At 39.6% G+C, this 17,625-nt stretch overlaps 2 protein-coding genes across 8 annotated transcripts; both read right to left on the bottom strand.

The window, feature by feature from the left end:
- Window positions 1-338: 338 nt before the first annotated feature.
- On the bottom strand, window positions 339-4,755 carry LOC110885252. Of its 7 annotated transcripts, XR_004868845.1 has the most exons (5): window positions 4,537-4,745; window positions 4,402-4,452; window positions 2,867-3,010; window positions 714-1,379; window positions 339-621 (listed from the first exon to the last, which is right to left on the bottom strand). XR_004868845.1 is itself a non-coding variant. In XM_035978466.1 (4 exons), exons 1-4 carry the CDS (start codon window positions 1,942-1,944, stop codon window positions 465-467), a joined length of 1,146 nt encoding a protein of 381 aa, XP_035834359.1. In that variant the 5' UTR covers window positions 1,945-2,860; the 3' UTR covers window positions 339-464. The 7 variants fall into 7 exon arrangements, 2 of the variants coding, with proteins under 2 accessions (XP_035834359.1, XP_035834358.1); XR_004868844.1 differs by having other exon boundaries at window positions 1,488-4,452; window positions 4,537-4,755; XR_004868846.1 differs by having other exon boundaries at window positions 714-1,032; window positions 2,867-4,452; window positions 4,537-4,755.
- A 7,787-nt stretch (window positions 4,756-12,542) lies between these two features.
- Window positions 12,543-13,877, bottom strand: LOC110881873. The gene is made up of 2 exons (XM_022130019.2): window positions 13,177-13,877; window positions 12,543-12,794 (listed from the first exon to the last, which is right to left on the bottom strand). The coding sequence occupies exons 1-2, from the start codon at window positions 13,875-13,877 to the stop codon at window positions 12,716-12,718; spliced, it is 780 nt and encodes a 259-aa protein (XP_021985711.1). The 3' UTR covers window positions 12,543-12,715.
- Window positions 13,878-17,625: the final 3,748 nt, after the last annotated feature.

Raw genomic sequence — 17,625 nt, 5'->3', positions numbered from 1 at the left:
TTGTTAGGTATTAACATATATAACCCTAGACTATCAGACATGTTTAGTTTAACCCCACTACTATTTAATAACTAACAGTCTATGATGTTGTATAATACGTTTCCTCCTTTTGTTTGGTCATAGATGAACTGTAACCACATGAAACTCTTATTTAGAGAGCTAGGGAGCTTTTTCTCTAAGGGCACTCTAACGTTCAAGACAGTATTATACACATAATAATAAAAACTTACATGTATAGTGTTCAATAACCAATTTTGTCATTATAAATATTAATACAAATAACAACCTTTAAAGCTGGCTAGTTTAACTGCACCGGTTTATCTAGTATAACCAAACTGTAAAGATAAAAACCAAACTGCTATCAACATATGAAGAACCAAACATAATTCCTCAAAACATTTGAACATGAAACTAGTACCACAACATAAAAGGTTATACATTGTCGATTTTGGTCTCATTCGACTTTACATTTGACATACCATGATTAAAAACCTTATTTGTTTCATACTAGAATTAATCTGCCAAGCAAGAGTAGTTGGATCGGCAGGCAACAGTCCAACTTGTAGTCCGACCTCTGAGAAAGTTGCTGCTAACTCCAGATTCAACCCTGGATCAGCAACCCTGTATAATACAAAATATATATAATATATATATAACTTTTATAAAGGAAATTAACATCTTGTATCTGAAACAAGGTATATATTGATTGATACCTTGGTGCCACATTTACCACTTCCAAGTTGGTACCTCTCACAACATCCCTCAATGAAATTAAGCTAGGAGTATGCGTCATTGCAGTCCAAAGTCGCCGGTGATTTACGATTCTACCCTTCTTTGTTAACAAGTCATAAAATAAAATATAACCAAATATACTAACCATCACTACGTCCCCATTGTTTCTGCATATCACAGGCGTAAAACACCAGTGGAGGTCGTACTCACCCCAAACAGTGGTGTCGATCACAAATTCTCTACTCCATGAATCTTTCACGCCATACTCCTTCATTACCCAAACATTAAACTTTGTTGCTTCTGTAAGACGGTCAAAAATTGAAAGACGGTTACCAAGAACAACCAAGGTTAAAAAATCATTTGCATATGGATGAGCCAGCACCACCTGGGCCGGGCCTGGAAATTGAAGAAAACTATGAAATATGGAACGGTACCGTCCACGCATATCCAATGAACAGCTTTTTCCAAGTGGCATGGATGGTGAGGAGAAAAGGGTAATTTGCCAAGAGACTCCCATGAGTCAGACCCCGTTACATAGATCGCCCCCATCACATCATCTTCTGGATACACCATTTCCGAATCAGAATTAACTTCTGGGTCTGAATCAGTATCGGGATCATGATCTGAATCAGATGAAACATCTGAATCTGGATTCAAACAGACAACTTCAAACTGGTTTGTTTTCGGGCAGTAAAGAAACACAAACGTAGCGTCTATATAAACATGTTTAATTTCAGGAAGCAGTGTGCATTCACCTGTAACAGGATTGTATAGCATACACCGGTGAACACCTTTAGCTTTGCTCATTCTCTCCAAAAGAAGTAATCCGTTACACGATTGTGTTATATAAAAACCATCTAACGGGATGTTGAAATTAGGCTCAACTTCAACTCGCGAAGTTGTATCAGTATCCAAATCAATCAAGTAGATACTTGAACCCGGGTGCCTCTGAATCTGAGTCATTAATTGGGGTTCTGATTTTGCAAAATGCATTCGTGCAAAATCTGAATCATTTTTAATGAGATTCAAGAGGGACTTGGAAACACCGCAACAAGCAATGAGAGATGGTAATGGCAGCTTTGAAAGAACATCTTCCAGATTGAGATTTGGGAGCTCAATCAGGGATCGGTCATTTGCTGCCATTGATTTTAGGGTTTTGTACGTAGGAGCAACCACCGGTTCGATGATCTCAAAGCAATTGGGGTAGGTCATTTATAGAGGATTGGGAGATATTAAATAGCATTAATGCGATCATGACTCAACCATCGAAAAACTATGATTTTGTCATGAATATAATGCTAGGAGTGAGCAGAAAAACCAAATAACTAAATCATAACCAAATTAACTGAACTAATAGAGAAAATAATGGTTCAGTAGTGAACTTTTTTATAACCGGCTTTTATAGTTTGGTTTTGGATATACGCTTGGTTTTAAATGGCGCAAAGCGCACAAAAGTGACGAGGTCTAAAACCTAGGCGCAAAGCGCAAAAGCAGCGGGCTTTACATACGCGACGCGCAAGGAGATTATATATTAACCTTTCTGTACAGCCTGCGCCTCAGGTTGCATAAGGCGCTGGGGCGAGTGCGCCTCGCGCCTCAGGCACGCTTTTTAAAACCAACGGTATATGTGTATATATAATATTTTTTTAATTATATAAAACATGTAATATTTTTCAATTTTATATAATATGTTATATTTCATTTTCATGAATCATGTAATCATATTTTCAAGTAAAATGACTATAAATCAATTAGTAATACCATTCATACAATCCAATAGGACCCATATAATTATAAATTAGAAACATATGTTATATATACTATATATACATATATTATATATGCTATATATTAGGGAACTTCCTAGTGATAATCAAATAACCGATCGTGTAGGCGTGTACTGAAATCACTTTCCAAAAGTAGTACTTTGACCTAAGTGGAAAACCTTCATTAGATCAGCATCAAACTCTTTCTCAAGGTCAATAGATGAATCCACCAACCTTCAATTTCCTACTAACCCACTAGGTTTAGTGAACCAGTGAAAATTCTTACTAACCTTTTACTAAGTCAACACAATAATATTCCTTGGATGGTTCAACGTTTTGGTAAATATCAAAAAGGAAATCACACATACCGTTGAAGATGTTGCCTCTTCAAATGTAGTTATCATTCTCCCGCTTGGTCCTTTGCCTCCACAAGGATTTCATCCAAGATCTCACGTATCCTCAGCACATTCATTAGTCTTATTTTGATCCATATCCGTTATCCAAACATCTATCTAGTGTAATTAATAATAAAAAGTAAAAAAAAAACTAAAGATCGGATATTGATGATGATGAACTTTATATGGTGTTGAAGGTATTTGACACATTAGAAACCAGTGAATTTAGCAACCCTGTATTTTGCTATGTTTATTGCTCTAAGGTTAATCGTCGTTTAAAAATATCTTATATAATTCATTAGGCCAAAGGGCCTTTTCTTTGCTCGGCCGAGGCACTTAAATCCTCAGGACGCCTCTGTTGTTATAAAGAGGTACACACATACATACAGATAGACGCATATACGTAAGGTGTATGTTGGCCTGTTGGGATTTGTGGAGGCTTCATCCTAAGGTCAGCCAGCCCTAATACTCCAAATCGGTTAACTTGACAGGCTACCTAAATTAACGTTTCTTGTTCCCAAAGTCTGTAACCCTAATCTAGTAATCATAAATAGATGGTAGAGCCTTTGTAATTCCTTGAGCACCTGAATAGAATGAATCACTAGTTGTACACCATGGACGTAGATCACACTAACCGAACCACGTAAATATCTATGTTCGGCTTTCTTTAAGTTTGTTGGTGCATCTAGTGTCTGTTAACTTCGTCTTAATCGAGTCTTATGTCTAGAACTAGATAGATCAGGGCACGGAAATCTAGAAAGTGTGAATTTGATGTAATTCCGCTTGAAATGACACTAGGTCATTTCAAGCGAAATCTGATGTTTATAATTCCGCTTGAACTTACATGTTGATTTCGCTTGAATGTGTTTGGAGCGAAATCAGGTTCCGCTTGGGGATGTTTCAAGCGGAATCAGGAACACTATATATAGGAGATGTGTGTGTTCATTTGGAGCGGAATCAGGTCATATGTTCTGAGTCGAGGTGCTGTCCGTTTGTCATTTGAACGTGTAAAAGCTCAGGAAATCAGTAATAGAAAAGACTTGAAAAGGAACAAGCTGTTTGACATTGTTTGCATTGATTCCGCCTTTGTAAATGATGATGAACTACTCATACTGACTGTTTAGGGTCACCGGAACGATCCAACAAAGTTTACCGTTAATGTGTGTGCGTATTGCATCATTTCCGGTCCTAACTAACAGTGTATGCTAGACTCATCATACTCTACTGTATATGATTTTTATTATAGTCTTGTTTGTCATGAGCAACTACTGAAATCATACTTTATAGTGTGTAAAATCCATTTGTTCCAAGCCAAAACATATAATAATTGCTGTAAAATTGCAGTGTTTCTTGCAATATTGTGTGCAATATCTTTCTAAAAAATCAGAAACTAGATGTACCGGATTCTATGTTAATACCAATCTATCCAACAATATTGAATGAGAAAATATGTGTAACCATGAAACAAACATAAATAAATTACGATTAGATACGAAGATGATACTTACAGATGCAGCAATGTGAAGGTTAGGGTTTATGTTTAGAGCATGAATCGGTGCCTGATACATAGCGACATGAAGTGAGATGTTAACTCATTTGTTTGTAAGATTGAAAGGGAACATATTTGAGGTTTAACTTCATACCGTTTGTTAGCATCTTCACATGGTGCCGGAGAGATTGCATCTGCAGGGCGTGTTTGGGTAGGCTCCAACACCATTACACAAAGTCTTTAAAGGGGCTTTATCGCTTTTAGAACACACGGTGTAGACCGCGTGGAAGAGGCATGGAAACCTCAGCCCAGCGCGTCTACAAAAATGTTCAAAAATTTTTAGGCCTTTAGGCCTTTGCTCCGATCAAGAACCTGTTCTACTTAAAAGTTTTTATGTTTTTCTTCTTCGCACGCAAGGTGTTCGACGAAATGCCTAGGTGATTTCTTTGGGGTTTTTTAGCGTAGTGGTTCAATTACCTTTTGACCCATCAGCTGCGTTTCCTTTTGGGTTGGGTTTTCTTTATTGGTGGTGGCGTACGCGACATTATCTAAGTGTCGACTCTGCTTACTTAGTTTTGTTATGGTTGGTTCTAATGGTAGCGGTTTCTGGCCTTGTCCTTTCCGACGGTTTCATTGTTGCCCCGATGGCTTGGTGGGGGCTAAGGGATTCCCAAGGTTAATGGCACATATCAAGAGTCACCATTTGGGCTCAGACGAGAGGAAAGATTCTTTGAGATGTGCAATTGCTGACGATCTTAATCTTTTTACCTCTGTTTGTGAAGCTTTGAGGGTGTCCGGACAATGGTTATGTGGTGAGTGTATGTGCCCTCATGCTTTCAGTCGGGCATGCCACCATGAGGATAAGGTTATTCGGTTTGTGCCAGGTGAGAGAGATGAACAGGGTTTCATTGTTGGCATCACTAGACCCGGTGTTGAAAACGTTGATACCTCGTCGGAAGAGTTGGGTGTAGATATTGCTTTGCTTGACCGTGTTTTCTCTCTTCCCATCAAGACTGTTAAGAGTATCCCCCTTAGTTGTCGTATGGCATTTGCCCAAGTCTTAACTGCAGCTTTGGACAAGGTGGTTGCTATGCCTGATTCTGTTGAGGCATGGGTTCGACTTTTGATATTACCACGTTGCACCTTGCGGGTGTTCAAGCCTGTTGGTCGTCAGGACAAGAGGTCGGGCAATAGGAAGACGGGCCAGTGCCTTAGCATCCAGCGGTCTTTGGCTCAGTGGGGTGATCGTGAGGGTTTTGCCACTCTTGTCCAATTGTTGTTTGATCAACCCGCGAGGGGGGTTACCGATGGAATCAAAAAGGGCACTGAGGATGATAATGAGTGTGGGGGGACCAATGTGAAACAATGTTTACGTAAGGTTGCTGATGGTCATTTCACTGTAGCGGTTAAGGTTTTATGCTCCTCGGGGGTCGCCCCTCTCAATAAGAATACTCTGGAGGCTTTAGTGGCTAAGCACCCATGTATGCCCCCTCCTTCCATGCCTGCCTCCTTGCCTTCTGAGCCTCCTATTGTGGTGGAGTCCGATTGTGTGCTCGGGTGTATTAAATCTTTCCCCAAAGGTACATCGTGCGGGAGAGACGGCTTAAGGGCCCAACATCTTTTAGATGCTTTTTGTGGGGAGGGGTCTGTGATTGCTGATAGCCTGCCTAGGGCTACTTCAGCTATGGTTAATTTGTGCTTGGGGGGGAGGTGCCCGAGGAGTCTGGCGGAGTTTGTTGCTTCTGCTCCTCTTACACCTCTTCTCAAACCGGATAATGGGATTAGGCCTATCGCTGTTGGGTCGATTTGGAGGAGGGTGATCTCCAAGGTGGCTATGAAAGGTGTTGGGAAGGAGATGGCCAAATACCTTGGCGATTTCCAGTTTGGGGTAGGGATTCCGTGTGGGGCAGAGGCCGTTCTTCATAGTGCGAACAGGTTCCTTAATGAGTACCACCAAGATGGGTCTCTTGCTATGCTTACTGTTGATTTTTCGAACGCTTTTAATTTGGTTGATAGGACAGCCTTACTGTACGAGGTCAGGAAAAGGTGTCCTTCTATTTCTACGTGGGTCGATTTTTTATATGGTCAACCAGCTAGATTATATGTGGGGGATGAGTATATTTGGTCTTCTACTGGCGTTCAGCAGGGGGATCCCTTGGGGCCCCTCCTTTTTGCCCTTGTTCTACACCCCCTCGTTCACCGAATAAGGGATCGCTGCAAACTTCTATTTCACGCCTGGTACCTAGATGACGGAATGCTTATTGGAGATGCCACCCAAGTGGCTAATGCTTTAGATATCATCAGAGCTGAGGGTCCTTCCTTAGGGCTTCAACTTAATATAAAGAAAACTGAAGTTTTTTGGCCAACCTGCAATGGTGTAAGGTTCAGGAGGGCTTATTCCCTCAGGGGATTGGGAGGCCGATGCTGGGTGTGAAACTCCTGGGGGGTGCCATTAGTCGTGATGCAGAGTTTATTAGTGGTATGGCTCTTAAAAGATCGAACTGTGCAGTCTAGCTGATGAGGTGCCTTAAACGCCTACGAGACCCTCAGAGCGAGCTCCTCTTACTTCGTTCTTGTATGAGTGTTGCTAAATTGTTGTTTGGTCTTCGAACGTGTCAACCTTCTTTGGTCAGGGGAGCTGTCTCTGTTTTTGATGAAGGCCTCCGGGGAGCATTAGAGGATATTGTTGTTTGTGGGGGTGCCTTTTTTGGTGATCTCCAGTGGAGGTTGGCTTCTCTCCCGACCCGGTTCGGAGGCTTAGGGATTTGTACGGCCGAGGATGCCTCTTCATATGCTTTCGTGGCTTCAAGGGCCCAATCTTGGGGTTTACAAGACCACATACTCCGAGAATGTGGTGGGGATGTTTTAGACTCCGATTACAAGAGTGCGTTGGACCTTTTGCATAGTTCTCTTCCCGACCTTGATATTGGCGGTTTCTACATTAAAGACACCGCCCCTCCTAAATCCCAGAAAATTCTGGCGAATGCCATATATGGAGAAATTGTCAAGAGGTTTGAAGAGAAGTTTGTATTATCCCCTCGGCAAAGAGCTGTGTTTGAATGTCTACGTGCCCCACATGCTCAGGATTTTCTGTCTGTCACACCAATTGAAGGCTTGGGGCAACACATGTCGGCTGTGGAATACCGTGCTATCCTTAGATACCGACTGATGATTCCTTTGTTCCCAGTTGACGAGCCATGTCCGGTATGCCGCAAAGCGTGTTTGGATTCTTTCGGCGAGCACGCGATCCACTGTAAAGAGCTATCAGGGTTTAAATATCGGCATGATTGGGTGAGAGATGTGTTATGTGATGTTCTTAAGCGGGCCGGGATCTCTGCCAAAAAGGAGGCTCCAGTAAATTTCCTTACTGACCCCTTAGAGGGGAGGTCCACTTTACGCCCGGCGGACATCCTTGTGTTTGGATGGGAAGGGGGGAAACACGCTTGTGTAGATCTAACTGGAGTCTCCCCCCTTGTCGGACTCAAGGACAAGGGCTTTGTCGTAGGGCAAGCGGTGCTCAAGGCAGAGGCGAGCAAAGTGGCAAAACATGACAAAGCTTGCCGGGAGAATCAACATGTGTTTGTCCCGTTTGCGTTTGATACCTTTGGTGGTCTCGCTCCTAACGCTGTACGACTCTTGAATCGGGTTCAAAAAGTCGTTAATAGTAATTCTTCGTCGCTAAAGGTTTCAAACTTTGTATTTAGTAGAATTGGTTTTTCTATTCAAAAGGGGGTGGCGGCGCAACTTGTTGCCCGACTACCTGCCATTGCTTTGTAATTGCCCTTTTTCATGTGGAATGATATAAAAGGTTTTGAAGAAAAAAAAATTAAATATAACTGAGAATGCCAGGATTAGAACTCGTGTCTTCTTATTAAGGTGACTTTCAAACCACCAATCCAAGTGCTTCACAATGGCATTTTTTGATTTATTACGTATATATTCTAACTTTACAGTGTAAAACTAATACAAAAACAAAAAAATTTGGCCCCTCGATGGGTTTGGGCCCTGAGCCGTCGCCCATCCCGCACACCCTCCGGCCCGGCCTTGCCTCAACCACGTCGAAACCAGAGGGCGGCATGGTGATGGGGCCGCTTGAAATTCGTCGGCGTTGTGGCAATTTACTCGATGACGTAGCGCAATGTGATTGGGGTGGTATATAGTGAAGGAAGTAGAATCAAATACAAACCACATTTCGTATACAAACTGTAACAACCATTTAAAAAGTGACATGTGTCATCCAACCAATTATAGAGAAATGGTAAAATGATAACCTAAATAATATCAATTATCTTGAATTCTTTATAACTATGCTAACAAGCAATTAATTCTTTATTTGGAGAGAAAAATGCAATTTGCGTCCCTGTGGTATGTGCCAAACATCAACCTAAGCCCCTAAATGCAAATTTTGGTTTTTTGAGCCCCTGACCTTATAAATTCATAACAGTTTGAGTCCTTCTGTCACACTGCCGTTTGTTTGACTGTTTGACCCAGGGGTAAGACCATCTTTTTGCATATATTCATAACACTTTGAGTCCCTGTGGTATGAGTGAAACATCAACCTGAGCCCCTAAATTCTTTTCTTGCTTTTTTTCTCAAAATTTTTTTTTTTACTAAATAATACAAACACCATGAAATAACCCCTCTACTACTTCTCTCTCTCTCTAATTATCCTACCACCAGCAACTACCCCCATCACCAGCATAATCCACCTGCCACCACCACCTATCTGCCACCACCACCACTTCACCTAAACTTCATCGGATCAAGCTGTTGTCCATGATTAGCCTCACTGTAAACAACATATGGCAGGTAAAATGGTCATGTACTAACAAGGGTTAAATACTAAAGTGATTCTAACAAAGATCAAGCTGTTGTCCATGATCAGCCTCACTGTGTAACATTCAAATTTCAACTCTTCTAAATGGTCCTAACACATGACGTTTGTAAATTGTGTTTGCATTTGTGAAGTACACAGTATACTGGATTGATATGACAACAAAATTACATCTACTACATATACCACATGACACCAGGTATTTAAACTTAACATATTTCTCTGTTTGTTCTTTACACTTGTATTTGTTAATTGTTACTTTTCTTGTTTCCATCCAACACGTATTGATACAATACGGTTTGAAAAGGAAACAGAGCAAACAATAATCAAAACAGAGCAAACAATCTTAAAGCTGAAAAGGAAACTCTATAACAAGTTATTGCACCAACTAACTACAATGAGCAATTATGCAATAATTGAATATTACACTTAATGAACTCATCAAAGTTCACACTTCACACAGTAATCTACAATTATCTACAGCTCAAGAACAAAAAAACTAGAACCTAACAACTACACACCGACAGATGCCAAATCGAACTAATCAACAATAGATTTTCAACATAGCATTATCATTATCATTAGCATTAGCAATAGCAATAGCAGTTAATATGTATACCTGTCCAGGTGTTAACGGTCCAGAAACCACCATTTTCATTGCAGAAACTAGATTCAAATTGAGAAATCGGCAATGGCAGTAACAGAGACTCGAATTCAAATCAAGTCAAGTGACGATGCATAAGCGCATCGATGATTGGATGGAGCAAGAGGCAAGGGTATAAATCTGAGTAACTGTATTAAAGGAAGTGTGGAGAGAGAGAGAGAGAGAGAGATAGAAAGAGGATAATGAAACCCTAACTACTACTGCTGGTAGTAGAGAAGAAGGAGAGATGCAACAACAGAAGAAAGATAGGAGAAATTGGGGTTTTTAGAAGGGAAGAGATGACAAAAGACGGTCTTACCCCTGGGTCAAACAATCAAACAAACGACAGTGTGACAGAAGGACTCAAAGTGTTATGAATTTATAAGGTCAGGGGCTCAAAAAACCAAAATTTGCATTTAGGGGCTCAGGTTGATGTTTGGCACATACCACAGGGACGCAAATTGCATTTTTCTTTTATTTGGATCTTCATTTTGTTTTCAATGTGCTGATAAAGAAAAGTGTTGATATCATTTCACATATATGCTAAAATCAATTATCTTGATTAATTTTCATGTGCTAATATAATTCAAAGGTGCTACTTTTATGTATGTATTGTTTTAGTATGAGCTAATTTAACTTTTTTAAATACTAGGATCTGTTCTTACGGTTTGTAGGATAAATATGGTTTGTACCGGAACCAACCCGTGAAGGAAGTATCCTAAACTCCATGAAGATTGAAGTGGTAGGTATTTTACAATTCTGCCCTTGCTCGTTAACAAGCCCTGTAATAAAATATAACCATGTTCATTTACCATCACTATTTGGTTGGAAACTTTTTGAAAATAACAATTTTCACAAATAAAGGAAATACATTTTTTCTAATTTTGGACTAGAAATAAATATAAGAAACGGAGGGGATTTCATATATTTATTTGTGGGTTTGTGTTATATGTTGGAAGAACTTCGTAGCGAACTAAACCACGTCCAAAATGGAGCTAAGATGAATGAGATATCGATGCTTAAAGTTTGGTGTTTGAAACATTGAATGCTGAAATAATGGTAAAGTGACACATCGTCCCACATGTTGAATGCTGAAATAATGGAAAAGTGACACCTTGTCCCACATTGGAGGAGATGAAACTTAAAAAGGTATTTAAGTGGGAGCACTTCATCCTTATTGTTTCATGGAAGCACACACTAGTGTACTCGCGAAAGGTGCGGAGCACCCTAACTCGCACACACGCGTGTGCGTGGCGTGGGCGATAGGCGCAATGTGGCGCTTTGATGACGCACTTTGCACTTCGCACGCTCGCAACGCCGCGAGCCGCCTTTGTATTTTCGACCGTGCGTGTGGTGAAGCACAAGGGCTGTAAGGACAAGGTGGCAGGTAAGCCTTGGCGTATGACGTGGCAGGCGGGCGCACGGGTACATGGCGCATGACCAGGCTGGTCTGCGCGCAGTGGCGCATGGACACTGATGTGACGCGCGTGGCGCACCAAAGTGAGCCAATACGGCACGACTGTGTGACGTGATCGTATATGTTCACTGGTGACCTGCGCGCATGAAAGTGAACCAAAGTGGCGCGCGCACGAGACAGAAGCTTCCAGACTTTAATGACTGGACAGTTTCATTTCAGCATTTGAAACAGACGAGTCTACGGTTTTGACTTAGAATTAAATGACGATTTAAAGTGCATTGAAAACGTTTAATGAAATTTAATTCTCTTATTTAATTTGTTTTTGCTGTTTCATCTCAGATGCTGTATAAATACAACATCACATCCATTGCAAATGACACTAGTTTCACCAACACCAGTTTCCCCACTTGCTATATAAATGCAGCATCACATCGATTTCGGTACCAGAAACGGTATCCACTTTTTGGCATTTCCGGTATCAATATTTTCGGGATCAGGACGGTACCGGTAAAATACCGATTTTACCTTGATATACCGCTACCGTACCGACATATTTCGGTATCGGTATCGATACCCAGTTTTGGCGAAATTCGGGATCAGGATTTTCGGGATCGGGATTTGCTCATCCCTATTTCTGATCCTTCTCTTGCTCTTCTCATGGTATTCTTCGGGTCCTCAAGGCTGCTCCGATAGTACTACTGCTCCGACTGTTGTACCCTGGGAAACAAAACGAGTTCTCTTGGGAGACTCGAAATTTGTTTTAAGGCCCTATGTTAAATACAAGACTCGTTTATTTTCTGCTTCATTTTTGTCCTTGTATTATGATTTTTCAGTTATAATAGTTCTGTAATTTTCAGCTTTCTTTTATTTCTATATTGTAATTATTTAATAAATCTGTTCTGTTTTATTTATATGCGAACGACTCCTACATATTTCCCCGTTGTTTCTGCATATTGCAGGTGTAAAACAACGTTGGAGGTCGAATAATAGCCAAACAATGGTTGTAATTTTAATATACATTTAACTGATTATTTTCTCTACTCTTATGTTAAACAGAACCATGTTGGCTTGTCCGGCCAACCCAACCGGTTTGGTCAGTTGTCTAAAATCTTAGTGGTCGAACCAACATTTTCGTTAAGCCAACCAAACATGACAGTTAACAGATTTGATTAAACAAAGTAACAACAAGCACACACAACCCAGCTTAACCAAATGCAAATTACTATTACTTTACTATTAATTAATATAAAAGAAGAACTAGCCCAGAAACCAAACAAAAGTCATCAAACATTTAAACATTAAAAACTAGTACCAGAACACATAAGGTAATAAACTGTTGGTACAAAACTACTAGGATTGAACCCCTTAAGGTCACGATCAACCCGCTATGCAGCTAGTCAGATCAGATGACAGCGGTTAGGATAGGAACATCCAACGGTTCAATTTGCAGCCCCGGCCTCCTCTGAGAAAGTTGATATCTCTAGATTGTTACGCGCGCTCGAATTTGGATCAGCAAGCCTGTATAATAAAAAGATATAAATAAATTAGACGAAGGTCAATTTGGGTGGGTCTACTCAAATTATACAAAGGGTTAAAACGAGTCACTCTTATAATGTTTGTCAAATTATACAAAGGGTAAAAACGAGCCATTCTTATAGCACCACCCACGACCATTGATTATAACAACACCCTACCTGTTGTCTCACCGACACCAATTGATAGTTTTTAAACGGTTCGTTCTGAGCTGAACTCACTTTGCTCAGAGCCCGCCTTTACGGTAACCCAGTTGACCCAAACTGTTACGAACCATCATCCAACCCGACCCACCTGTTTAGCCAAGCTTAACTAACATGCTTCTATATATAGTTGTTGAAGGAATTAAGAGGCTAAATTTCCATACCTTGGTGCCACATTTACCACTTCCAAGTTGGTACCTCTCACAACATCCCTCAATGACATTAAGCTAGGAGTATGCATCACTACTCCAGTTGGAAATATAAGTGGCGGGTGATCTACGATTCTACCCGTCTTCTTCAACAAGTCATAAAATACAATTAAACCATGAACACTCACCACCACAAGTTCCCCATCGTTTCTGCATGTTACAGGTGTACAAAAACGGTAGAGATCTACACCACAAGCAGTGGTGTCAAACACAAATTCTCTACTCCATGAATCCTTCACGCCGTACTCCTTCATTACCCAAATATTAAACATTCGTCTTGTTGTAAAACGATCAAAAACTGAAAGACGGTTACCAAGAACAACCAGGTTTAAATCATAAAATGGATTTGCATGAGTCTTTCCCACATGGGCCGGGCCCGGAATTTCCCCAAATTCATGAGTCTCGAAATTGAAGGAAACTATGAGATTTGGAATGGTCACGTCTGCACATATCCAATGAACAGCTTTTTCCAAGTGGCATGGATCGTAAATAGTAAGGGGAGAGAAGGGTAAATTGCCAAGGGACTCCCATGAATCAGAACCCTTCACATAGATCTCCCCTATGGCCTCACCTTCCGAATAAACTATATCTGAATAATGTTCTGGATCGTCTGAATCCTCTGATATGGTATCATGATCTGACACATGTTTAATCATTTTTGCTGAGGGCTTTTGCTATATTTCAAGCATTTTGCAGAAAGTATTATACAGGGACTAGGTTAGAATTTCCATTCAGCAGAAGTCCCGGTATAATACCCCAGATATCACAGAGTATAAAGACCTAGTATCTTAGAAAGAGGGACCTTTCAGACAAGATTTCAGGGGTTACCCATATATCCAAGAAATGTTCCCCACGAGATAAGCAAGTTTGAAATTTAGGTTTATATCTCGTCACAATCTACTAAATGTGCAAAAATCTACTGACACATCCGTAGTGAGACTGTTTATCGCATTTTTGTCTTTACATTTCTTTAGCATGTTATGATAGTCCACTGATGTACTATCATCTCCTCTTTTATGCAACAAAAAACTCATTTTTCATTTTATCATGTTTTTGGATTTTTCAAATTTTCAAATGTTTTTGGATTTTCTGAAATTTTTATACTCCCCCTAAAATTCAAACACATTTAAAAGAAAACTTAAACATAAACTGTACAAGAACATGACAACTGATATGAATTGCTTCAATTCTCCATCCACTTGGCATAAACAATCATAACTCCCCCTCACAACAAACTATTTTCCCATTAGGATTTCAAAACACTTAAGTTTATTTTAATCAAAATGGTTTTTCCGGAAAATAAGTTTGTATATCAACCACTTGTAGGTTTGGGGTCACTTCATCACTTTGTTTACCAAAACTTTTGAATAGATAGTTAAATCAAGTTCAACTTAATGACCTTGATTAACCACTTGTAAGATCAACTATCAAACATTTTCAACCAATTACCATCTGTTGGTTGAATTCTCAAGGTGGCGATTCCTACTCCACACTTACCATCCTGGGAGTTCCGGCAATTCACATTTCTCAAAACAATTTACAAGAAGGATGCCGATTCACGCTCCGCGATTACCAACTTGGGAGCTCCGACAAGTCAGGTTTCTATTCAACGAAGAATATATCCACCCAAGCCTGACCAGCCTTGGGTGTAACCTTTTTAGTCTCATTTGGGGTTACATCTTTCCTTTTGGATTGATAAAATTCCTTAACCCCTTTAGCCTTCCCTTCAATCATTTTTCCAAAAATATTTTTCACTGCTGGGTTAAAGGCTTTTCAACATCCAATTCTTTCTTTTTAGGAAAGAATTGATTTGAAATTTCAACTTTCCCGATTTTAGATTTGAAGTTTTTAGCATTCAGTGGTGGAAAATTCACATCATCCACTATTGGAACTTTCTTCTCATCTTTCACAACAATCTGCGGCTCCTCTGATTTTATGGAATTAGATTCATCACCAGAACTATTTCTTGATTTCTTAACAACCCATTTTTGGTTGTTAAGTTTTTCCTTCTTTTTGAAAACATTTTTCGAACACTCACCAACTTCATAAATTGAATTTTCAAAAACTTTAAGTTTGTTCGTTGGTGGTTCGATTTTTTCAACAATCTTTCCCTTAAGTTTCTCAGAAACTTCCTGTTTTGGTTTGTATGTTTTCAGACAATTCTTAGCAATATGACCAGTAGTTTTGCACTGAAAACAGGTTCTTGTTTTTGTCTTTTTCTGAACAACATTCTTCTTCAAATCTTCTTGCTTCTTGGCAAGGAACTCTTGATTCGTCTGCTTCCTGAATGCTTGTTCTTTCTCAGCCTCCGAAGATTTTCCTGAAACAAACACAGTTTTTGGTTTATAAACTTTTTCATTTTTATGATTTTTCTGTTGATTAAATCCAAGACCTTTCTTTTTGATATTACCATTATGGTTTGGTTTCTTTTGGAAACTATAACCACAATTGTAACCCATTTTCTTGTTAATTCTTTGTTGGTCTCTTGAAGTGTATTGTTTAGGTTTTCCAGAAAGATTTAAATTTTTTATTTCAGAAATATTAATTTCTGTGATTTTGAAAACCTTTTTAATCATTTCAAGTTTAACACTTCTTATTGGAAAAATTTCATCAGAATATAATTTGTCAGAATCTTTCAAAGTATATGCTACTTTGACCGGTTCATCATTCAAATTAGATTTTGATAGCAAAAATTCCTTATCATAAACCCGTTTGTCCTTTTTGATTGTTGACGTTGATTTGTCAGACTCAGACTTTGACTTGGATTTGGACTCCGGTTTTGACTCCTCATGTCATCTCTACCCAACACCTGATCGACCACACTTTTTATCAACTTTGACTCATGATCAGTGTCAGACGATGTGAACGTGACATCAATATTTTCTGGCAAGTTATCTGACGGCCCAGACTCCTATTGTAAGTTAATTGCCTTTTTGACTCTTTCAGAATTAGGATTTCAAGGCGAATATCCATTTTCGACTGGGGGCGGACATCTATTGTAGACAACACTTGGTTTCTTACCAGAAATTTCTACTTCATCCTCTTCTTTTGTCTCGGACTTCTTTTCTTCTGAAGTCTTCTCTTCTTCAAATGTCTTCAATCTTTCCACAATCGGATAAATCTTGTCAACAACAAAAGTAGAACATGAGTAACTTTTCAATAAATTGTTAACTCTTTCAGTTTCAATTCTTTGTGTTGCCAACTTCAATTCCAGTTCAGCACACTTCTCTGTGTAGTAGTTGACGTCATCAAGCTGTCTCATGTAAGCTCCTTTGAGTGTATTCATTGCTACAGCTTGTTCACTGTTCGACTCAGTGTACTTGTTAAACTCTCTGTTCAAAGTATCATATGATTCTTTCAATCTTTTTATGTTATGTAGCAGCTCATTGTTTTGCTTGATCAAAGAATCACAGTTCAAACACTTTTCAGGAACTTTGACTACTTCAGCATCAGCTTTAATTTCAAATTTTGGAACTTCTTTGACTGTTCTACTCACTTGAAACATCTCAGCTCTTTTCTTTTTCTCGGCTTCAGCTTCAGCTTTTATCCTTTCTTCTTCTTCTTCTTCTTGTTCTTCCTCCTCTTCAATTTTTCTCCATTTTTCTTCTTCAGCTTCCCTCAATTTTCTGTATTTTTCAGCCCAATACTCATCATAAGCATTAGCAACAAAAGCTTTAACGTTTGACATCTCTTTGGACATCTCTTTAGCCATAAATTCTTGGTCTGGACAATAATTGTCCCAACTGAAACCTTCAGCCAACTTTTCATCGTCTTGGTCTGCCAAACACACTTTACTGTCTGTTGGAATATATTTATCCCAGCTGAAACCACCATCTTTGCCCTGATTAACTAGACATGCTCTCTTTGAATCTTCAATCACATTTCTGCCATGTGCAGTTTGTGCCTGATGCGGTGCCTGTTGTTGTTGATATGGCTGTTGTGTGACTTGATGATAAATCGCCTTTTTGTGATAGTCGTTGTTTCCGAAAGGGTTTTGAACTCCACTAGCTTCTCGATTTGTTCACTCTCTCTTGAAATGCCCCTTTTCCCTGCAACGAAAACAAGTAACTTTAGACTTATCAAAACCTAAAGTTGACACATGAGCCTCGCGAAAATCATCTCTGCCTGTAATTTGTTTGAACTTTTCAGCCCTTCTCAACACACTAGCCATGCACCATTTTATATCCATCAATTCCATCTCCTCGGCATCAATTTGATCGTAATCCTCTTTCGTGAGCATTGGATTTCCGATCCTCCCTGCAACTAAGCCTCCATAGGATTCAAGCACGGTTACCAACAAAGACATGTGACTTTTAGCAACTTCCTTATTATAGTTCTGATCATTTTCAAGCTTTAAGGCAATGTTGCATTGAAGAACTTTGCCACTCTTTGTCGTAGAAAACT

Source organism: Helianthus annuus, chromosome 10 (assembly GCF_002127325.2).
Source record: "Helianthus annuus cultivar XRQ/B chromosome 10, HanXRQr2.0-SUNRISE, whole genome shotgun sequence".
In the NCBI taxonomy this organism is placed as follows: domain Eukaryota; kingdom Viridiplantae; phylum Streptophyta; class Magnoliopsida; order Asterales; family Asteraceae; genus Helianthus; species Helianthus annuus.
The sequence above is the reverse complement of the archived record's forward strand: the minus strand, read 5'-3'. Positions and strand labels throughout refer to the sequence as shown.

Excerpts from the sequence above, each read along its gene's own strand:
- LOC110881873 (XM_022130019.2), bottom strand. The coding sequence starts at position 13,877 with ATGATTAAACATGTGTCAGATCATGATACCATATCAGAGGATTCAGAC. Across the intron at positions 12,795-13,176 it reads GTGGTAAATGTGGCACCAAG|GCTTGCTGATCCAAATTCGA; the intron begins GTATGGAAATTT and ends TTTATTATACAG.
- LOC110885252 (XM_035978465.1), bottom strand. The coding sequence starts at position 1,944 with ATGACCTACCCCAATTGCTTTGAGATCATCGAACCGGTGGTTGCTCCT. Across the intron at positions 1,033-1,166 it reads TCATTGGATATGCGTGGACG|AAGCAACAAAGTTTAATGTT; the intron begins GTACCGTTCCAT and ends ACCGTCTTACAG. Across the intron at positions 622-713 it reads GTGGTAAATGTGGCACCAAG|GGTTGCTGATCCAGGGTTGA; the intron begins GTATCAATCAAT and ends TGTATTATACAG.